A 24,388-nucleotide genomic window follows, 5' to 3' on the forward strand; every position below is an offset into this window, starting at 1 on the left:
CTTTGAGTTAAGTATTTGTGGGTCGCTCCCAGAGTTCTTGGTTGTTGACACTTTAGCGAGTGTTTTTGTTGTATACGCTGTGTGAGTGTTTTTGTCGGTGACACTTTGCTAGCGTACTTTGTTGTGTTGTTTGACGACTGCAGCCGCCAAAAACCGAGGGTTTTGTTCTTTGCTGGGACTTGGTAAATCCCGTAACCCTTGAAGTTTGTGAAACTCGGCTAGTGTGCAAGATGCCTGGTCGCAGTACTTTGTTCAGTTGTTTTAGATCTTGTGGTGCGGATTCCCGACTGGAGGACTCGTGTCCGATACCTCCGGTTGGAACTCCTACTTATGACTTGTATAGCAAACACGGGCTAGGCCCGATTACCTTTAACGATTATTGGATTAAATATACAAAGAAAGACGGCGACCTTCGTTGGCCACCTCACGGTAGCTTCGAGGCGTCGATCTTAGATAATCTAGAAATAAAGTTGTTCGAACGTAAATCAAGGCCGGCCATGTTTGATGCCTTTCGGTTGTGGCGCAAAGAAGCCCGACAGAAAGAGATCAGACAGAATAAACGTAGTCAGCGAGATAATGTTGCTACCATAGTGAAGAAAGCTGAGCAGTTCCAGCGTGATAAGGAGGATAAGGATAAGGAAGTGTTTGAAAGACTACAGCGTATGTCCATAGATAAATGTTATCCTGCTTTGCCTACGGAGTCGGATAAGAAGGAAGAGGCAGTTGAGGATCCTTTAATGTCCTATCTTATGAAGTCGCCACCTCCGTACGTACAGGGTACCGCAGCTCCTGTGGTCCCTGCCGTACCTATTCTTCCACCTATTGTTCCTCCGCCTGTTCCTCAACCTGCACCCGTTCTTCCGACTGTTCCTGTTCCTTTGTCTGTTTCTATTCCTACTGCTCCTCCGCTTCCACATACTTCTGTTCCTGCTACTGCTCCTGTTTTGTTAACTCCTGCTGTTGCTACTGTTTCTACTCCTTCTCTTGTTAGCCCTGTGTCTTATTCTTCTCCCTCTACTCGTAGTCGCAATTCTCCCCTTGCGGCTAGCTTCTTTCAGTCACTCGGACCTGTTCACGGGTCTGCTGGTTCCGATGGTCCTCAGAGACGTAGTCAGCTTCCTGGAAACAGAGAACGCGTTGCGCTATATAATATGGCAATGGGTTGGATGGTAAACCCTCTTAGAAATCCACCCCGTGTTGTCCTCGAAACGTTTAGTCAATTCAACATACCAACTCAGAGATATGTGTTTGACGAAATGTGCAAGTTCCTACATGATCAGATAGCGGCTGATGCGCCTGACGAGGTGCTGACCGCTCTGTCTGAACTTCGGCTTCAGTTCGCAACTGGACTGATAGTAGATACTAATGTCCGACGTGCTATTGAGCGGTTGCTATCTCTTCGTCCCGCTCCCATTCCTCATGCACTGTTTGTTGAGGATATTGAAAAACAAGACGAGTCTGGCCAATACCCTATGCGGGAAGTTCCACCAGTGTGGATGCCAGGCGATGCTACTGCTATTCCTATTGTTCCGCCGCATTTCCAGAGAGTATGGATACATCTCCCATGGAAAAGATCGGAAGTGTTACAGGTGAAGCAGTCTTTGCCTGACCCTCGCAAGAATCCTGCAGGGTATTACAAAGAATTGTCGCAGCTCGTAGATGCTACGATAATGAATCTTGCTGATATCGATATGTTGTTTGGTAATGTCGTGCCGCAACCGGTATGGGCTAAGATTCGTCACCAAGATCACGCAAATGAATTAGGCGGTGATTGGGCGGCCCTTATAGCGGCGGATGGGTTGCAAGTTGGTGGTGCAAAGCCTGAGCAGTTGATTGCTGCTCTTCCCCAGCGAATCATTACATTGATGAAGACTCTTATGCCAGCTATGAGGGTAAACTGGGACAAGTTATCAGCTTGCAAACAAAAGAAAGACGAGAGTGTCTCGGACTTCTTTACGAGGTTTGAGGAAGCATTCATTGATCACAGTGGACAGGATATGGGTACTGAGGGTGGACAAAGGTTGTTTGTGGATAAATTTGTGTCGAACTTATTGCCCGATTTGAGCAATAAATTAAAGAATTCGGAGAGTGCATGGGCCGTTTCTACCTCAGCTCAGATATTGGCTACGGCACAATATTATGAGAATAGGAAGAAAGAGGAGAATGACCGCGCTGACAAAAAGACGAAAGAGCTGAAAACTAAAGTGTTGTTGCAACAAGCGTATCCGCCGCGTTCTAATCAGAATGCGCCCCAACAGAATAGATCACAGTCGCAATCGAACAGATCTCAAACCCGTAATGATTCCTCCTTCCAAAGATCCTCGTTAGGGTACAATCAATGTGCTTATTGTAGACAGGAAGGACACATTAAATTCAATTGTCCTGCTTTGAATGAACGTACTAGTGGTAACTCGTCTAAAGGAGGCCGTGGTGGTTCACAGCACGCATCACGTGGTAGAGGTCGTGGTGCTCAAAATGATCGTTTAGACACCTCATCAAATTCCAATAACTGTTTCGATCAACGTGGATCATCGCAAGGACGATCTGCGCAGTATAATGTAGACGATTATTACGTCGATCAGGGAACTGACGACAGTAATTACTAGGACAGCCATAGACAAGGAGAGGGAGTGGTATCAGTTCCGGTTGATCAGAGAGGGCCTTACGTCGCAGTTGCTACATCGGGCGTCGTTGAGCCTTTTCTGTTGGACACTGGTGCAGCGAAAAGTTCTATCATGCATTCGAAACTCCCTGGCGCACCTTTGTCTGGCTTAACAAATGTTTCCGTTGGATTCTCTGGCGCCCCTGTTAGCAATCCAGTTTCACGCCCTTTGCCCCTTCAAATTGGGCCACGAGAGCTCCAAGCTCCGTTGATTTTGACTACTGGTTGTGGTGAGAATCTTTTGGGCCTGGATTTGCTTAAACGTTTGTATGCAACTTTGTACTGTTCTCCTGCGGGTGTAAAGCTTACGTTAGGAGAGAGGGTTGTCTCTCCCATGTATTTGTCCCTCGATAAGCTCCCACCGGAATTGAGTTCTCTTCCTGCGTCTTTGTGGGCAACAGGTCCAAATGACGTGGGCCTACTTAATATCTCCCCTTATGTTGTTCAGTTGAAATCCAATGTGCGATTGCCACGTATTCCCCAATATCGTATCTCCCTTGATGGTGAACGAGCACTGTTGGCGATCATCTATGATCTGATCGAGAAAGATGTTATTGAAGAGACTCGGGGGAACGTGTGCAATAGCCCTGTACTGCCCATTCTTAAACGTACAGATCCTACAAAACCACCTGTTTATCGTTTTGTTATCGATTTACGGGAGGTAAATAAAATTGTGGTTCCTCAATTTCCTGTTGTGCCTGACATCACGGCGCTACTGACTCTGATTCCAGCTACTGCATCGTGGTTTTCGGTGATTGACTTGAAAAATGCGTTTTTCAGCATCCCGATTGCCGAAGAGAGCAGGGACCTTTTCGGTTTCTCTCTCGGTGGACGTAGCTTCCGGTTCAAACGCGCTCCTCAGGGCTACTGTGAAAGTCCATCTATTTACAGCCAAGCCTTGAAGAGTCAACTGGATGCGTTTAGGTTGCCAGTTGGTGCGGCTTTAATCCAATACGTCGATGACTTATTGGTGGCTGCTGATACTCAGGACATTTGCAAAATTGCTACGGTGTCGTTGCTGCAACATCTCTGTGAATTAAATCACAAGGTGTCACCTTCTAAACTCCAATATTGTTGTCAAGAAGTAACCTATCTAGGTCACTTATTGTCAAAGGAGGGAAGGAGATTGACCCCAGAGAGAATTGCAGCGATTGCGCGAATGGCTGTGCCGCAAACCCAAAGAGATGTGCGTGCCTTTCTAGGTATCACGTCGTACTGCAGGCAATGGATTCCTAATTTTTCATTGCTAGCGAAACCATTGGTGGCTCTTACGTGTAAGGATGTTTCAACTCCTTTACCATGGACGGACGAATGTCAGAAAAGTTTTTCTGAACTACGTGATTCATTGTGTTCGGCTCCTGTGTTAGGTACCCCTGACTACGGTAAGCCGTTCACGTTATATGTTCACGAGAGAGAAGGTTGTGCTTTGAGTGTCTTAACGCAACCTTTTGGTGGTAAGCAGCGTCCATGTGCATATTTTTCCTCGACCTTAGACCCAGTAGCTAGAGCATTGCCGAGTTGTTTGAGAGCAACTGCGGCAGCTGCGGTCTCCATCCGACAATCAGCAGGATTGGTCATGGATAATATGCTTACGGTGATGGTTCCGCATGCAGTCGATACTCTTTTGAATCGAACGAAAACTCAGCATTTGACGAGTGCGAGGTTGTCTGGGTACGAATTGACGCTCTTGGCAAGCCATATTCAGATAAAACGTTGTAATGTCCTAAATCCGGCAACTTTGTTACCAATTAGTGCAGAGTCAGATGAAGTAGCAGAACATGACTGCTACTTGAGGACTGAAGAGGAAACGAAAGGTCGAGTGGACCTTAAAAACACCCCATTGGAAGATCCGGATGGCACTCTGTATGTGGATGGGTCATGTTTTAAGTTGCCGAATGGCGATGTGACTACTGCTTATGCTGTTGTAACGTTAAACACTGTTGTTGAAACTGCAAGGTTGAATCAGAATTCTGCCCAAGCTGCGGAGTTGATTGCTCTTACCAGAGCATGTGTGTTGGCGAAAGGGAAACGTGTGAATGTGTACACTGATAGTCAATACGCTTTTGGTGTAGCGCATAGTTTTGGACGATTGTGGAGAGAGCGTGGTTTTTTGACATCCCACGGTACGAAGATACAGCATGGCCAGCTTGTGAACGATCTTTTGGATGCATTGACTTTGCCTACACAAGTTGCGATTGTTAAGTGTAGTGCGCATCGTAAAGTGACGGATGATGTTGGTCGTGGTAATGCGTTTGCGGATGAGACTGCTAAGGAGACTGCCCGGAACCTTAGCACTCGAATGTATGTGACGAGTTTGGTTAGGTGGCCTACAGAATCGAGTATGTGTGAAGACACTATTGAGAGCGTGAAAACAATTCAGAATGAGGCCACTGAGATTGAAAAGACGAAGTGGAAAGAAAGTACGGGAAAGTTGGATGCGAATGGTTGTTGGATTGATTTGTCGGATCAGAAAAGATGGATGTTGCCTGATGCGTATGTGCTGGCTGTTGTGACAATGGCACATGGGTTAGCACATATTAGCGCGAAAGGTATTTGTAAGTTGCTGGCTGCTGTGTGGAAGAATGATGGTATTACGAAATGTGCTGAACGTCTGGTGAAGAATTGTATGGTGTGTATAATGTACAATCCTGGCAAAGGAACCCCAACTCCCCCTGGCAGTTTTGCTCCTCCTTTGTATCCCTTTGAGGTGATTCAATTGGACTTCATCCATATGGAGCGATGCAATAACCTGAAATACGTTTTAGTTGTGGTTTGCGCATTCTCCCGATGGATCGAGGCCTATCCTCTTAAAGACAATACTGCTTTGTCTACTGCGAAAATCCTACTGAAGGAATATTTTCCTCGGTATGGAATGCCTAGAGTCGTGTGGTCAGATAACGGAAGTGAGTTTGTTGGAAGTGTGATGAAGAGTGTGTGTAAGGGCCTTGGAATTAATCAGAAATTCCACAGCGCCAATCATCCCCAGTCAGCTGGATTAGTTGAGGGGTATAACGGCACCCTTAAACTAAAGTTAGCAAAGATTCAGGCTACGACTGGTCTTTCGTGGCCTGACGCTTTACCCTTAGCATTACTGTCAACTAGGGCGACTGTACACTCCCGAGTAGGGCTTAGTCCCTATGAAATAGTGTTCGGCCGCCCTGCGAATGTGTGGGGGGTTCCTAGACCAGGAATGTTTTCTGATCTTGAGTATCCAATGCTGATTGACTATTTACATGACTTGACTGTTAAACTAAGGTTAATTCACCAACAGGTTTACGACGCATTGCCGACGCAGACGGAGGGTCCAGGCCACCAGCTCCAGCCCGGAGACTGGGTGGTAACTCGCAACTTTTCACGCAAGAATAATCTGGACCCAAGATTTACTGGACCTTACCAGGTGCTCCTGGCCACGAGGACTGCCGTCCGTCTTGAGGGGCGTAAAAATTGGGTGCATGCTACGCACACCAAGCGAGTCCCTATCCCTTTGTCGGCAGACCCATGGGTAAGGAAAGGCATTGCGTCAACAGAAACAGAAACATTGCCGGCGTTTGTGCCTTTCAGCGACGCACAGCCTGTTGGAGAATCCTCAGCGCAGCAGAAAGCCACTGTTGAAAAATTGTCAGCAAAAGACTCAAGACCATCAACTGATCAGCAGGACGCTGTCTCTTCAACGGATCCTTTGTTCGACGAGCAGGCACGTCCCGGGAAACACCGATATTCTCTGCGATCTCGCACTAAGGACAAATAAAATTTTCCTTGCTTTGTTGAAACTGACAACTGCATTATCCTCGTTTCCCGTGATCAGTTTTGAACATTCGTATCACTGTGAATTGTGTATATATATATACATTGAGTTTCCTTCCTTGCAATCTTTTTACTTCCACAGCTGAGAGACTTTGTGCTTGTATATACATATTGTGTATTGAAGGCCGTAGGGCCGCGCGCGTACTTCCTTCTGGACAGTAGGTCTTGACGCTAGGTTAAAGGCCGTCGGTTCCTAGGAACTCCTGGGGATTGACTATTGCTGCACAGAACGAAGTGCGTCAAGAAACGTTGCGGACGGTCGTAGGGAATGGCATTCTTGAAGCTGAATGATTTGGAGGGAGCTCAAGTCTATAGATTCAAGCTGCAGCAACTTAGTCGTACTAAATGTTTCATGTTTCAATTGTTTGTAATGTTTTTGACTGCTTCTGCACTACTGGCGGGTGGGGTGTATTACACGATGTCTTATTTCTTACCTGCTACACCTACTCCTACTCCTTACCCTAATCTTACCTCGACTGTTTCTCCCCATTCCTTTCACATGTTACCGGAACACGAGCAGGCTAGACGTGTAGAATTCCGCAACAATTCCTTTATCCAGCTCCTCCATCAGCATCAGTTAGTGGTTAACACTACTAATTGTTGGGTGTGTGGGTTGATGCCACATACTACGGATAAGGGAATTCCATATCTGGTGCTGCCGTATAGTTCCCAAGGGTCAGCTCGAGCATTTCAAACAATGTTTCGAAGCGCACTGGGTTTCCACCCCATTCGAGAACCACGTTCCCCCTACTCTGGTCCTACCTCGTATCAGAAGCCTTTATCGATAGCCATAGAGGATTTAGATAGTGAGATCTATGATCCTTCGCTCATCCCTGAAGAAGAGGTACAAGCCTATAAGGTCCTAAGTAGAGGTGAATATAGTGTGTTCACTAGTGAAAAGCAGCTTAAAAGCTCGCCTCCAATATGGGTCGTACCCCACACTGGTAATTTCTGTCTTATGGGTCGTGGCCGAAGATCGCAAGCCCGACTTGGAGCAAGTGCTTGCACTGAAAATTACATTCTGCCAATGTTCTCGTCCCCTGTGTTTCTGGCTGCCAAGGGTACATACTTTATCTGCTATGATCGTGCATACACATGGTTGCCCGCTGACTTCATGGGCTCATGTTTCATTGCAAATCTGTTGCCTCCGACGTTCACTGTAGATGCCGATTATCATAAGATTAGAGTTGTGCGAGGCGTAATTAGTGAAGAGGATACTGCCGGTCAAGAGGCAGGAGACTTTTTCAAGGGTTTCCTCCCGTTTTGGGGACCTATGGTTAATAGTAGGAACCTGAGACAGTTGACTCGAGTGGTAGAATCGACAGCTAATATTACTGCCAGTGCCCTTGGTAATATCACCACAGAACTTCAGGCGGAGAGACTTATGACGTTACAAAACCGTATGGTTTTAGATGTCATTTTAGCAGATCGCGGTGGGGTATGTAAGGTGATCCATTCGAGCTGCTGCATTTTCATTCCAGATAATGCTCCTACTGTCTATCAAGCCATCTCGAGGTTGCATAAGATCTCCGAATCCATACACGTGGATGTAGGGGATTGGACGCTACTTGGATGGTTTTGGGGCCTGATGTCGACTTGGGGTTGGAAAATTCTGATGATCATCGGAGTTGTGGTAGTGTTTCTGTTCACGTGTTGCCTTTGTGTGCAGTGTGGTCCTGCCTTATGTGGCCTCTGTGCTACAACGTGTATGAGACAACCATCTGTTACCAAGGGGACTCGGTTGGACAGAGCTATGCTACAGCAACATTTCGATGGTCTGATGAATATCGAATATGATTCCGACTAGTGCTTGCCTACATGAGGGCAAAAGGAGCGTCTGAGGTTCCGTGACAATTGTAAGTGGTGTTTTCGACTCGCACGAATATGGTCGAGTCTGGTATCTATGAACCGCAAATGACGAGTTTAGTAAGTGTGCGCAGTTTCGCTGTGCTAACTTAAACCGTTCGTTTGTTATGTGGGTTTTTCATCTGTACCCACGGGTTCCATCTTAGATACGGCATCCATTTTGTCTCTTGCCCTCAAGTAGCCAGCGAACGGACGCTGTCCGCTTCGCGACCCTGGGACTCCCAAGATATTTGCGGAAGACACATGTTCTTTGAAAGTGTCTTTATGACGAGGGGGTTGCTACTGTAAGGCAGATGGCGCCGCTCGAGGCTCATCTTGCCGCACGGACTTATTACCTCAGCCGTGCATCTCATTAGGCACGTCCCTTTGATGCCTGTATCTCGTGTTTCCCGATACCTCCCCTTTTACACCCTTTCCGATCTCCCCACTGTCTCCGTCTTCCTCTGCACCTGTCTTCGTTCCTATTTCGATCTATTTTACTGCTGATTGGAATTCACTAATGGTGGGAAGATGGTTTTTACAGTTGGGAACCGCCAAATGTTTTCGCACTTATGTTCCGGACCTTGTGTGTTTCAAAGTGACCAAAGCGACCCCTCTGGGGGATAATTGTGGGAACCGGGTTGTAAACTTTTGTGCTCAATGTAATCCTATGGGTAAAAACTGTATAAAAGGAGCGATCCACAGAACCAATTTGAAGCAGTCTCCCCAAGTTGCACGCTGTGTACTTGTCGTGATCTCTGTGTTCCCTGCAGCAAATAAACCTTGAATCTTTGACCCCAAAGGAAGTGTCCCGTGTCTCTGTGACTTGTACGCCGGAGCAGGTTACCCACGAAGGTTCCAGGTGTTGTGCCCTGGCACCGCTGGGTCTTAAAGAACCCAGTCCTTCAGACCCCCGACTCATGCCCTGGCCCTATTACCAAGGCAGTGTTAAACCACATAACGTGGCTAAAAGCCGCGTTAAGTAGCTTAACACTGCCTTTGTAGTAGGGCCCGTTTCACGCTAAAATTAGCGTGAAAGAGGCATGCAGTGGGTGTTGGGGTGGGCGTTACACCGCAACACCCATTCACTTCGACGCTGCCACCTATTAGCAAGAGAGGCGATAATAGGTGGCAGCGCCGAACTTAAGACCAGGAAAATCCTGGTCTTAAGGTGGCAAAACGAGGAGAAATGCTTCATTTCTGTTCGTTGTTGCTTTTTCCATGTGTGCTGCATTGTGCAGCACACATGGAAAAAGCAAAATGCCAAGGTTGGTTTATGTACAAGAAGGTGTCCCCTCCTGTAAATAAACAAACCTTTTTTTAAAATGCCAGTTTGTAACTTACATGTATGCTGCATGTAGCAGCACACACGTAAGTTACAAATGGCATTTTAGGTTTGTTTATGTAAGGAAGGGACACCTTCCTGTAAACGAACAAACCTCCCTGCTCGCAGACACCCTTGCACTCTGTTGCAAGGGTGGCTGCGTTGGCGTTAAGTCGCGAGACTTAGCGCCATCGCAGGCAGAAACACCAGGCTGCACCATATCCTTGGTAATATGGTGCAGCCTGGTGCTTCTGAAGTGGCGATGAGAGGCGTTAAGCCAAGGCGGCTAACATCTCTCACCGCCACTTTCTAGATAATATGCCCCTTTATATATTAATGGAGTGCATTTCTGTTAGGCTTCTACAATTGCCCAAAAGTACAAATAGGATGTTTTGCATTTTTAAGGTGAGATAAATGAATAGCTAACGGTGTTGTGGATGAGTGCATCTACTGCCAGGCTGATCAGATACCAATGGGCTCAGCAATTCATCTTCCTAAGATTGAGAAAATAATCGCTGAGTTAAACAGCAATAAACATCTGTTATCGCAATTTGCGAGTCGCAAAAGCAAATGTACAACAGTGTCAGAGACACTAGTAGCGATTCCCAATGGGGTCACAAAATGAGAGGCTCATGAATATTAATGAGCAACTCGCAATTTGCGACCCCATTGGGAATGGCTGGTCCTCCCAGGGATGGTAGCCTGCTGGGCTCAGCAGACCTCCATTTCTGGGACTGCTTTTGAATAAAGCAGTTTTTTTTAGAAGCAGTCCGTTTTCCTAAAAGTAAAACGGGATGCATTTAAAAAAAAAAAATGAAATGTTTCTATTACATTTTTTAAGGGCAGCCAGTGGTCCCTGGGACCACTGCCGGCCCTTAAAAAATAATTTTCCATGCATTTCTAAAGGGGTAAATTGCGACTGTTTTGCGACCACAATTGCAGTTGCAAAACAGTCATACATAGGGCTTAGACTTGCTATTAGGAAGAGAAGCCCTTGAAACGCCCCTTCCTAATAGCGAGTCGCAAATCCTAAATAAATTGCGACTCGCTAATTAGGGTTTGTACATGGCCCTTAGGTATTTTTGCATGCACAAACAGAACGCACACCTGTTTGCGCATGCAAAAATACGTTGTACATCTGGCCCTTCATGTTTTATAAATAAAAGTAATCCTTTGCAATGTCCCTTGAAGTATGGTAGGAAGGTGACTTGCAACGAGTCCCAGGTAGTTTCAGGATCCAGTTCACTGGACGATGCAAGTTATTTACAGCCAGCCAATCTGACAAGTTCACTTCAGAGCCTGCAATCCCAAGGCTGAGAAACAGCTCAGGCCCCCAGCCTCAAAATGAGCGTTAGATTAGCCTGCTCCAACCACTCCTGGTTTTGGGTTTTACAAGGGAGGCAGTACTTCCCTTTCTGCCTGAGTCAGCATGTAGGAGAGAAGAGAGAGATGGCAACCGGACCCTCCAGCAAAATAACGTATATGGTGTGTGTTTTGGGCATCATGCCCTACCGTATTTGAATGTTGCCAGCCGCTACTGGATTATGGGCCAGATGTAGGTAAGTAACATTTACCGAATCTTAATTACCGAAAATTACCGAATTTTACCGATTCGGTAATTAAGATTCGGTAAATGTGAGGGGTTGGTATGTAGGGAATCCAGATGTTCCCTTTTACCGAATCGGTAAAATTCGGTATTTACCGATTCGGTAAATACCGAATCGGTAAAGCCTATTGATTCCTATGGGCTTCAAAGCCCATAGGAATCAATAGGCTTTACCGATTCGGTATTTACCGAATCGGTAAATACCGAATTTCACAAGGGTGCAGGGGGTGTCACTTTGACACCCCCTGGCACCTACTAAACAGGCGTGGGTGCCATGTGGCAGGCATACATGCCCTAAGGGCAGGTCTGCCTGTCACATGGCATAGGTGTGCATGCACACATGTGCATGCACACCGGAATCGGTATTTTACCATGAGGTTTTATTTCATGGTAAAATACCGATTCTGTAAGGCCTCTGGGACTCAGAAGAGTCCCACCTACATATGTAAAATACCGAATCGGTATGAATACCGATTCGGTATTTTACAGATTCGGTAACTTTACCGATTCGGTAAATATACCGAATCGGTAAACAAGGTCCCCCTACATCTCATTGACCCATTTACCGGTCGGTAACGGCCGAAATCGGCCGTTACCGACCGGTAAAGGCCACCTACATCGGGCCCTAAATCACAACTGAAGTCACCCGAACCACTTTGTGGCCTCACCGATACCTGTGGTTGTGGCTTCCGGGCATGGCCCCCAAACAGCCTTATTGCCTGGAGGGGCTCACTGCAGTCTAGTGGTTGGGCTGTGGACCGCAGCTGTGGCTTCAGGGGAGGAGGCTCCTGCGCCACTACTGGTGTAGTTGCCCTGTCAGTCACATATTGTAGCTATCCTGGCCCCCATACAGATGTGTGTGGAAAGTGAGGGGATTAGAGAAATTGGATTAGTGGCTCAGCGCAACCCAGAGTCAGCCCTTGTGCCAGAGCGGAGAAACGGGCCCACAGGTCTGCTTGCTGTGCAGTGCCCAACCTGAGGGAAAGCCTGCCACTCCACCATTGGTGGCAAAGCTCATATTCTCCCCCCTCCCCCGAGAGGGTGGAATCTCTGAAGGCTGGGCCTCTTCACCCAAGATCGCTTGTCTCTCCCCGGACATTGCCTGGAGGAGCGTAGCAGCCATTACTCAGTTCGAAGGGTGGGGACTGAGGCTACTAGTGCTGCCCCTATTGGCTGGGGGTAGGCAGGCTAAGTGGGGCTTCTGAAGTTTGAGATCCCTTTCAGAGACCACAGACAACAACTCCACCTACTTACCACATGCAATAGGGAAGTAAAAAGGTCCCAAGGCACAAGCCCAGGCAAAAATATACAAGTTCACTACGAGCTCTGCTGGGTGGACTAGGCAGCGATGTGCGATGGTCGACAACCCCAAAAATGCAGACTAAACCGAACTGTAGACCATACTACAGGCCATACAGGAGTCCTGCAAGGCTGTTAAAACCAAACTTGCAGAGGTAAAGGTAGGCATCTCATTGCTGCATCAAGATCTCAGCAACTTCACCCACAGAGTCATGAGGAAGAGGATGGCTCTCAACTGTGGAGGACGACCTTACTTCTCTCAAGGACAAAGTGACAAAGCTACTTTCCCGCGAATGTAGAGCTGCAGATGTGGAAAACAGATTGCGATGGAACATCCTCAGATTTGAGGGATTTTCAAAGTGTCGAAACTCCAAACCCTATGTATTTCCCAAAAATAAAGAGAGTACGCTGTGGAGGAAAACGCTTCTCGTTCCTGGCCTCCAAACTCTGGAACACACTTCCATTTCAACTTAGAGGACTGTCAAACAGACGGGCGTTCAGGAAGGAAATCAAAACATGGCTTTTTCCTAAGTAATAACAAGAGGCCCGAAGTAAATGCCTGACTCTAATGCAGCGCCTAGACGCCTCGGCAGTAGTGCGCTTTACAAGAAAAATCAGTCAGTCAGTCAGTTATTTCCTGAAAATGTGACTATTGACGTGGTTGCCAGAAAACACCCACTCCCATCTATTTGTTATTGAATTGGCACACATCTACCCCGCATACTATCAGTGCACGGATCCTGAATTATCAAGACTGGGACACTAACATTCTGGAAGCCCACAGGAAGGGTCCACTAAGGTACCAATGAACCTGCATTATGGTATTCCCAGACGACAGCCAGGAGATGCAACAGAAATGCTGTTCCCTTGACAAGGTTAAACAGACGCTCAGAGCTCTTAATTTGCAATACATGCTCATTTTTCTTGCAAAACTCAAAGTGCTTCATGAAGGTCGCTTCCACTTCTTTGAGATTCCAGTGGCAGTGTGGGAGTGGGCAACTGAAAAACTCACTGGATGAAAGGCCTCGAAGATACATCCAGGTAATACCTCAGAACTGCGTACTTCTCAGCGTCCCTGCACAACAAAAAGTAAGCACTAATGGTGCACCAGATTGTATTGTATTGTATTGTATACTGGATTTATATAGCGCTTATCACCCAGGGGTCTCTAAGCGCTTGCCTTGGGAACCCGTCCTGGCTTTTCCCTGTGAGATAGCCCCTACATGGCATCCCCAAGGTGAAAGCCAGGCATCCCACCGCGGGGGGCCGTTGTGGAGATTAAGCAAGCTTAATGCCCAGAGTTGCAGAGTGTGAACCCATGATTAGGTCAGGCACCGAAGCGAGAATTATCGAGTCCGTGGACATTTGAGCTCAAGACCCTGCCGCGTCGGGAATTGAACCATGGTCCCGGGTCTGACCTCTGCTTCAGGGTCTACCTGCTCTAACCAGTGAGCCACACTTCTCCCAGAGTACACAGATCCCAGAGTACACACAGGCAGGCCTTGCTCTCCTGACTCATTTGGGTCAGAAAGGGTGCGCCAACATGAACCACCAGTTCTGCAGACAAATGATAATTGAAAGTATAATGGCAAGGTGTTGTCTCAGAGAGGCACCCTACACGAGGGAGACTCCATGATGCGGAAGGGAGTCCCCTCATGATCTCGATTGAAAGATGTTATAAGCAAGCGACAACATTTCTAAAGTATCCGTATTCATGAGAAGGTCCACACCTAACTATTCACACTTTCTTTTCCTATTTCTTTTCATACCTTCTTGAATTAGGGAGTTTGGGGCAACCAATGCTTTGGGAGTGGAAGTGTGGGCAGGGGGAAAGTTGGGGAGTTGGGTTATTTTACAAAGCTGTTGTATTGTTATTTTGTGTTTCACCTGCATATGATTTGGAAAACACCCAACACTATATGTATGAGACTTCCTGCCGGGATCACTGGTTCTACTCACCACACAACCCCCTACCATGACCATCTCTGAGGACAGTGTAGTTCTATCACACCACATCCCAATGATGGTTCCATGACAGCATGCACAACCGTGACGTGGACTGTGAATGGTCTCCTTAATACTATAAAAAGGACGGCCATGCTTCACTACACCATACGTCTCTACCACTCCATACACCTACTACAAGAGATTTGCTGGGCTCCAATTGTCCCTTCCTGAATAGATATGGCTATGATTGGGTCTATCATGCTGGATTCATAAGAGGATCCTGGGTAGTCGGCATATTGCTTCATAAATCCTTCTCACTAACCATTCTCAACACTGTGATAGAACCCCCGGGCAGATATGTAGGAGCTGAGGGTCTCCAGGAGAGTAAACACCACAACATTCTCAGTGTGTATGTCCCTCCACACGTAACATCCCAAACTCATGTAGCCCTTACTGACGTGGTCACGAAGTTCCCAACCGGCTCGACTATCATAGAAGGGGATTTTAATTTCACATTGTACTCCAGTATAGACACTCTACTGGTACCCCAATGACACATGGGCTGCAGAGAGCCAAACAATGGAAGAGCTGGATAGACTCCTTAGGATTCTTCGATGTATGGCGGATCCAGGGACAGAAAATACACACACACCTCAGCAGCACAAAACATTCTCTCATGAATTGACCTCTACCTTTCTCCTGAGAATAATGTCATGTATAGTAACCGCACAGGTATTCTTAGGAGGGGTATCACAGACCACTCCCCAGTTGAAGTCCCCTTCACAACTCCCTCATCTACCTTCAGGCCAATGTGGCGGCTTAACCTGGTAAGATGATCGATGCATCAATTTCTTAGCCTCAGAATTGGAAACTTGCGTTCACACCAATGCAGGGTCGGTGGCCTCCGCAGGCACATTATGGGCAGCTAGTGAAGCTACTATGCTTAGGGTAGCCTTGGGCTATGTGCCAGGTCTTGAGAAAGAGCACTTGCACAAAATGACAGACTTAGAGGCTCTCATTTTTCAATTGGAGAACCAGGACAACCGATACTCCTCGGAAACCCTACAGCAAGATCCGGCAATTGCCAGATCCACTCTCAAGCAAACCACCATGGAGGAAGCACGCCAAAACTGGCGAGCCGCCACACAAAAATATTGTGCGCACAGGGATAAAGCCAGCAACTGCCATTGCTGGCAAGCTATGAGAGATGCAGCTATTAGATTAATTCCCAAAGTATTAGACACATCTGTTTCCCTTAAGACATGCTTCCCATTGCTACAGTGTTTGCAGACTACTATCACAAACTGTACCCATGTCATCCCTGTTCACTTCACAAGCAAAAACGCCCCTTTTTAATAGACAAACCACTCCGTTCTTTAGCCCACTCTGCCACCCCAGTTCAGACATGGCCATATGCAAATCAGTCTGACCCTGTGCCTCATTGGAACAGTCCAGCCCGAACTGCCAAGCATTGCCTTCTCTGGACCGGAAACAAGCTTCCTAGGACCGTTTTCTAGCATTACAGCCGCCTTCCGCCAGGCTTGCTTGAATCCAGTGGCAAAGTGAGCAAGGGACTCATGTCTGAGCATACCCTGCCAACTTATGGCGAACAAAGCGGTACAAAAGGGGGTGGGGATGGACGGAGCATCTGAACCAATCAAACACTGACACCCAGTTACACTCCCTTTTGTACCGCTTTGTTCGCCATAAGTAGGAAGCTTGAGTCCGGTCCAGGGAAGGCATGGCTTGGCAGTTCGGGCTGGGCTGTTTCATGAAGCACAGGGTCAGACTGATTTGCATATGGCCATGTCTGAACTGGGGTGGCAGAGTGGGCTAAAGAACGGTGATGGAGTAAACCCAGATCTGTTGACTGGGTGTGAGTGTTTGATTGGTTCAGATGCTCCGTCCATCACCACCCCCTTTTGTACCGATTTACCTCGCTCCAGCAGCTCCTACAGGCCCATTTCCCTCATTAATGAGGGAGTCAAGATCTTCACAAAGATTTTCGCCAATTGTCTCACACATGTCCTGCCCACATTGATCCACCTAGACCAATGTGGCTTCATGCTCAATTGAGACACCCAACACTGTGTTAAGCACCTACACATAGTGTTATCATGTGCCCATGAGCTGACCCAACCAGGGGCTCTCCTTCTCATTGACTTTGAGAAGGCCTTTGATTCAGTGGATTAGGGCTTTTTAAGCACAGTACTGTTGAAGATGGGCTTTGGCCCCCATGTACATGGATACATCGACCTGCTCAACTCACGTCCACGTGCCCAGGTATATCTAATGGCGTACCTTCCGACCCCTTCCCCATTGAATGAGGCACTAGAAAGGGTGGTCCCTTTGATAGTATGATGCAACGCCCAAATGCAGGGATGGAAATCGAATGCTCTACAGAAAAGAGAATCGAAATATATGCAGACAATGTACTTCTTTACCTGGCGAACCCTTAGCTTACAGGTCCACGGTGTCTCAGAATCCTAAAGCTTCATGAGAAGGCCTCTGGACTCTGAGTGAACACTGGCAAGACCATACTAGTCCCAATTTGTGGGGGCAATGCAATCACTCATCAATATCAGTAAAACAGCTTAGCTTTAAGTACCTGGGGGTGCATATCTCCTGAACGCCTGAACTGACAAGAAACATTAATATGACCCACCCTCATAACACTTATTAAATCAGAACTCCTACTTGTGGGCAACTCTGCAGCCTAATTTACTGGGCAGTTTAGCTCTCTTTAAAACGATGGTCTTACCTCAATACACTATGCTCTCAAAACTTCCTGCAGTGGATCTCCAATAGCTGGTTCAAGTACCTTACATCATCAATACAAAATTTCCTGGGGGCAAACCGACCACCCCATACAGAATGGACTGAATGTTGGGCATTGGTCTACGAGGGTAGGATGGGAATGGCAGACTTTCAGATGTGCTACTGAGCAAGGCAACTTCTGGTATTCAATGAATGGGTGACGGGGGAGGGACGATCTCTCTTCTGGGTCTCGACTGAGTAATGGTGTTTTTATATGGAGACCTCATTCCACAATGACTCCCAAAACTCACCAGAGTAATCTTCATGACTTTGCATGCAGCACTGCAATTCATGAGCTGGCAGGGCAAGCTGACGCAACACACCCCATTGTGGAGAGGGAAATACCTCCGCAAAGTTGTGCGGCTCCAAGACTTTTGAACCAGGGACAATATAGGTATTGTGCAGTGGGGGACCACATCTGCTCCTTTTCAAGACCTGTAAGGCCCACTACGACCTCTCCAAGACCAAGTTCTACAAATATTTATTATTTGGGCACACATTTATCACACACTCATTCACAGTGCCCCCAACACCCACAGCGCCTTGCAAAAGGGGAAATGGGAGGAATGGGTGGGACCCCTTGATGCTCTGGATTAGAGGTTGGCATGTATTGCCACTCACCAACTTTCCATGCCTTCTCGACTACAGCTGATTCAACTGAATTACCCTCACTCTACCTATCTTACACCTCCGAGGATGTGGCAGGCCCATAAACCTCCTCCGCTAACCTACTTATAGTGCCTTTGCACCGACATGGGCTTCTCACATAGGACCTGGTTGTGTCCTCCCGCTGCAAACTACTGGTCGCAGATTGCCCACTCCCTGACTCAGATTCTGGAATGCCCAATCGAGTTGACACCTGTGTGTGCCCTTTTGGAGATTACTGATGACCTGGTGATCACCAGGGGAAACATGTTTTTTAAAGGTATGCCTACTCTGAGTGCCAAAAGAGGCATAACCCAGAGTTGGAGGGAGGCTGACACACCTACACTAGTGGAGTGGCAGAGAAGAATGGACTGTTTGGCGAAACTTGAAAAACCCACCTATAAAGTGAGGGGATGTCCCCAGAGACATGATCGGATTTGCGGGGAGTGGTGTGAATTCTACTATCTCAGCTTGTAATACATGACATGCAAATTAATGTTCGACAGTGGGTTGGTGGGTGTTGGTGCGTGTTATGGTGATGTTTATCTTTTGACAATGCAAAACGCAATAAAAATTGTTTATCATAAAAAATGGTACATCAGATTTTTTCCTGCAGTGATTGACATTAGATCACATCAGACACAGATAGACACTAACACACACACACACAAACATTGAGGGACCTCTCACACTCAACCATATGGAGAACACAGGGTGACAACATATATCTGTATGTAGTGACCACATATGTCAGTATGGTAAGTAGTTGTTGTAGTGAAGGTACCTGCGTCGTAACTTAGAGTTCGAACAAATTGGAGTATAAGGGTCACCATACAATGATGTTGAAATAACCCAACTACTACTCATTTTAATGTGTATCTATCCTATGTCAATGTGTGCATGGATGTTATGCACCTTTGTGCGCATGCACTATACAAAAGCCAACCTACTTTATTTTGTGTGTGGTTGTTCTTGTGATACCAAGAGAGGTTAGGGTAAAGCTGGAAGAACAGGCCCAAGCAGGAGCTCATCTCTTCCTTTCTATTGCTGTTATGTATTTCTCTGAATCAAGAGATGGTATCAAACATGTCTTCAAAATGAATGTTGTTTAAATACATGTGACCCGCATAAGATTGGAATGGTCACAGAGCCAATTGTGTATGCGTGGAAGGATACTATTATAATTGTATACATGGAGGAATGCTTGAACACTGGTCCATTCTACCTCTTGAAAAGGGGAGGTGGGGAGCTGATGGAGTAAGCTAATGTGAAGATGTTGTGGAATTGTTTGTTCCTTGTTCTGTCTTGGTTTTTGGGGTTAGCACTATTACGGTATTACAAGAAGTGGGAGCTATGGTAAGAATTATGGCAAAAAGTGGGTGGATGATTTCATAGCGTTACTTTGCCAAAGGAGTGCTTACATTGGTTGCATGCTTGGTGAGGAGACCATTGAGTAGAAGAGAGGCATAGTGATTCACTTTATGCAAACAGATTCTTTTCAGATTTGGAACAGCAAGAGATGCAGTAGATGGTTACTTTGTGGACCTTCATCTGGGCAGAAGTGATGCAAGAGTGCATCTCTGCTGATGCATAAGCAGAAGTTCAATGAGCGGAAGCAAGGTAATCATCAGGAACTGAAACAGAAATCACATTCAATAAAGGTGACGAGGCAGGTGCCATCTTTGAGGTGCTGCACCAAATGAGGAAAAGTACGAAATGAGTGGACCAAGCAAGAGAGGGACTAACAGGATAAGAGTGGGCATTGGTCTTGGCTAGTATAAATAAGTGTTTTTTACAGGGCACATTGAAAAGGTTCATTCTCTGTGCCTGCCCATATCACAAATCCTGGCAGAGAGATCAAACTAGCAAAGCTACTTCCAAGAAAAGGGATTGTTCGAGTGCCAGCAGAAATGAGTGGTGCTTGGCTTTGTCAAGTTGTGGACAGGCAGGGCCGGCTTTATCGCTGGTGGCGCCCGGTGCGCCAATCATTTTTGGCAACTCCACACCCCATGACTGCCTCCTCAAATTCTCTCACTACCACCATGCAAAAGTGCCCCTCATCTCTCCAATCATAAGTTATTGCTAAACGCAGCACCCCCACCTGAGGTCAGCACCCCCTCAACAGATCAGCGATCACACCAGTCTCACTGCCCTAAAGCCGGCCCTGTGGACAGGCAGCCACGGTCGTTGTGGCTAGTCACCAATCGTTTCTGGAGTGACGGCTCTGATTTTTTAGCTCCCTGTCTGCTCTGCATTGGGCTGGCTACAGCCTTAGGTTGTGATATATGTGACAAGAGAGACTGTAAGATGGCAGACGGAGACACATGAAATACCCTTGAAACTGAAAAAAACTGAAAACTTGGCATATAGGGCCTCATTATGATGGTCGGGAACGGGACCGCCTAACCAGCAGGCGGCGGTCCCGCCATCGGTATTATGATGTGACGGCATTCAAGGTGGTCGCAATGTGTATCTTTTGTATTGCTGCATGTGCTGCGGGCTGCAGCCCACGCCGCAATACAAAAAAACACATTCCAAACATCCGTACACCATCTGGCAGACACCAAACCGAGCCTGCCACACGGTGCAGAGATGTTTAGAGGGGCACCATAGGTGTCCCCAAGGCCAATGGTGGAGGTCCAGGGGAAAAAGGGGGCTCGCTAAGGGCCCCCAGGTCACTTTCTGCCTACCTTTTCATGGCAGGTTAACTGGCGGAAACTGACATTGTAATCCCTACGGCAGTGCTTGAGTAGGAACCGCCACTGTTGTAGGGATTACAGTCCGTCCGACTGGCTCCTTGAGCCCGTCAGATTAGTGTCGGACGTTCTCTCCACCCGCCGCCCACCATCCTAATGCGGCGGGTGGTGTTGCATGGTCCGATGGTGGTGGGACCGCCACCGACGACCTGGCGGTGGCTGTCCCACAGCCATCGTAATGAGGCCCAGTAACGTATATTGTAAACACACACATTGTAGAAGCCTATTCCAAACATAACGTGTGTTTCTAAAACACACATTCATTCAGATGTATGTCTTGGCTCTGAAAAATCAGATGCTTATAATTACTCAATGCAATGGCATTCATTCATCGACCTCAGAAGGGTGAAATGCTTAATCAGCTCTGCGGGATTTGAATCTGTGGCCGTGATGTTAAACACTCATCCCTGCAGGCGGCTCATTTTGAGTCCCCGGAGCCTCACTAGACTGACTAAGCCACCTGACCCAAGACTAGTCAATGACGGTTCTGTTAAAAGCTTGAAAATGTGGTTACTTTACCATGCCCTCCTCCACTCCCCCGGTAAGTGGGGTCCCTGGGCAATTGCATTCTGTGCCAAAATGGCTCTGAATAATGTTTGTACTAAAGAATAATTATGCATTTAGCGTTTGGTGTAGCTTAACAATGTCTCACCGGGTGTGCTTTGGGGTCAAGACAGGTATATCTGGCTGTACTGTATAGCAAGTTGTTACTGGCATAACCGTATCCGGTTTCCCTCTGTAGGTTACTCCGTCCGATGAGCGCGGCCTGGAGAGCTTGACCTCGTTACTCATTCAGAAGTTCCCCCACCTGACACCACAGCTGTTTGTTGACCTGTCTCAGTTTATTCCATTCATGTCCATCTCTGACATTCTCAGCTTACCTACTGCACTCCTGGCCAACGAGAGCGTGTAAGTAATATGCGTGACCATATTGTTCGCTTTTCATTTCTCTTGACCTCAATGACCCCCTGCTTGTATGGCAAAAAAACGGGCAAAGTTAGTAATAGAACTATAGGGCATGAAAGACTCTGTACAATGCATTCAGGTAAATAAATAATAAAAAAAACATCGCTTCCAATTCATTCGTGGAAAAGGGGACGACGTCTTTGAGTAACACACCTACCCCAGACCTGCCTCAGAGTCCTCAGCGCGCGCACACGCACACACGCACGCACACTGTATTTTGTGTGGAACTGAATATGGCTCCGTTGTTCTCCGTCCTAGTTTGGCTGCCATCAGGAGTCATAGCCCAGAGATGAAGTTCATGCAGAAGAGGGCGTTTGTGAAGCGCCTCCTGGTGGCGAACACGTTCGGGGACGTCGCTTCCTGGCCAAACTACTTCCTGCGCTCCATCCAACCTTTGCTGCCTCATCTTCCTCTCTGCCACTTCATGCAGCTTTCACCTCAGCAGGTTTGCGTGTTTTTTTAAAGTATTTTTATTTGGTTTTTGAGCAAGTAGTGCAAAAGGTAACAAACACGTACCCGCGATAAACAAACAATGCAGGTGGGCACAGATACAGCAGTGATCTCTACACCTCTCATTTGTATTGCGTTCTGAATATTTAGTTAAACGCTAGGCATTATACAGTTGTGGTCAATGAAGTTGAGTATAGCATTGGGTTTAGGCCTGCAGAGTCCCAGATCCGTCTTTCAATACCTCCAAGTTATGGAATTTAATCCACCCGGACCAGAGTTTATGACATTTTTATACGTGACTTTTTCGGCTATTATGTATCAGCCCATCCCCGTCCTCCATTGTGCCAGAGATGGTACTTTAGCTGCTCCCCAGGGTTTGACCACACCCCCATATGCCACCACTATTCCCAAGTTGGAGAAGAGTAGCTTCACCTGCGGGATGTCTACATCATGGGTTATACCCAGAAGGATATATTTGGGGTCCAAGGAGAGTGTTGCATCTATGACTTTACTCAGTTCATGCACTATCTTTTGCCAATATGTTTGTATGGCCATGCAGGCCCACAGGGCATGAAAGAAGCCCCACCCCCCTTCTGACTCCTGCATCGCAGACATTCCGGTGACACCGCTCTCCAGATTCTGTGCAAGTGTGCTCGGTCGTAGTAGACCCTATGAAGTATTTGGGACTGGAAGAGTCTCAGTCTGGACATAATAGCTACCTCCCTTGGGTGCATCAAGGTTTTTGCTGTACCCACTGCCCTAGCACTGATGTGGGCCTTCTCTTAGATTAGCTAGGTGTCTTTTGGCCTTGAATGTCTGTTTCAAGGTTTCTGCTTGCATTACTCCAGCGGATTCTAAGATTATAGACTGCAATCATCTTCCTGCTTTGGTGCACTGAACCAGACACAAGATCTCTTCCAAAGGACCTGCAAGAGAAGAGATTCTACAATCTGGGCATTGCCTCTGTCTCCAGCTTCCTTCAGGCGTTGGGACCCTGATCAGTCAGCAGTCCTTCACTGAGAACTGTTTGCAGCAGCACCTCATTTTCCAGTCTGAAGCTGAGTCTGGCTAGGGATACAATCTGAGCTATGGGACAACATCCTGCATAAGGGCTATACTCTCTCCAACTCTCTCTTAACTGACAGGATCATTGCTATCACATGTTAGCTCTATCCTGAGGTTGTAACCGATGCACTCTGGCAACACCTGTGGCTTATATTCATGCAGTCTGCGCTCTGGGGCATCACTATTTAAATTTCTCTCAGACCTTCAAGCTGTGGCTCATATTAAAATATTCCTATAAAAAATGTTTTATTTATGTCACTATTTTTAAATAAGAGCATCTTAATACAATTTCTAAACTAGCAAAATGTCAACTATATTTTAATTTATTGAATACAACTTAAACTCAAGCTCCTCTGAATGAGGAGTGTAGACACAATGACCATTTTAGCTGGCTTCTGTGCCCAGAGAAGATACTCCTAGGTAGTACAAAATATGTATACAATCTGTTAACACTTAACATCATTCACTTGCACTCTTGTTGTGTATGTCAAGGCTTTCCTGGTAATACAGACATGCCCGATGCAAGCCAGGCCCTATTCCTGTAACAACAGAGACCCTAACTCTTTAGAGTATTTATGTAACCGGTGTATGTCCTGAGAAACTAATGTTCTAGATACTAATGCTAACAAAAACGGTGGTTGTGAGGTCACTATATTTTGTTTCTTCGGGTTAATATTAGTTGTGCTAATAATAATAACAATAATACACACATGGCTGAAATGACTCTTCCATGCATGGACGACTGCATGTAGTGATTAGCACTGCAAGGCCATCTGAGTTTGCACAGATGAGCTTGAAAGGGAGAATGAATCTAAATTAGTTACACTTGCTTGCCTTTTGGGCATGTGTTTAACAGAGGCACTGTTCGCACATATGGGAGGCTGCACCAAAAGCTTCTACCTCTCATCTTCATAGAGAAATATTGAAGGGCAGAGTACAAAGCATTGGTCTCCAACCTTTTGTGTAATAAGAGCAATTTATGTTCAATGAAATCCATTGCGAGCTGCTCATAGTATTTGTGTTGTGTAGTGACCACATCAGACAAGATTACATTAGTGGCCGCCATATGTAAGATTACTGTAGCCATCACCTCAGTGCAACCGACAGGGTTGCCAGCAAAAATGTAACAAAAGCTTTGCCAATTTGGAATGCATGATCAAGGGTAATACATAACCACCACCGCTTCAATGCCCTGGCACAAA

At 46.8% G+C, this 24,388-nt stretch overlaps 1 protein-coding gene across 1 annotated transcript in view; it reads left to right on the forward strand.

Moving 5' to 3' along the window:
- The window catches only part of STRC (stereocilin), a 446,062-nt gene that overhangs the window by 130,256 nt on the left and 291,418 nt on the right, over positions 1 to 24,388 (forward strand). The window contains exons 6-8 of the mRNA XM_086957009.1: positions 12,520 to 12,553; positions 21,448 to 21,614; positions 21,930 to 22,116. Of these exons, the coding sequence (XP_086813135.1) occupies positions 12,520 to 12,553; positions 21,448 to 21,614; positions 21,930 to 22,116 (388 nt within the window). The remainder of the gene's footprint in view (positions 1 to 12,519; positions 12,554 to 21,447; positions 21,615 to 21,929; positions 22,117 to 24,388) is intronic.

The sequence above is a fragment of the Lissotriton vulgaris genome, chromosome 2_1 (assembly GCF_964263255.1).
Source record: "Lissotriton vulgaris chromosome 2_1, aLisVul1.2, whole genome shotgun sequence".
Lineage (NCBI taxonomy): Eukaryota > Metazoa > Chordata > Amphibia > Caudata > Salamandridae > Lissotriton > Lissotriton vulgaris.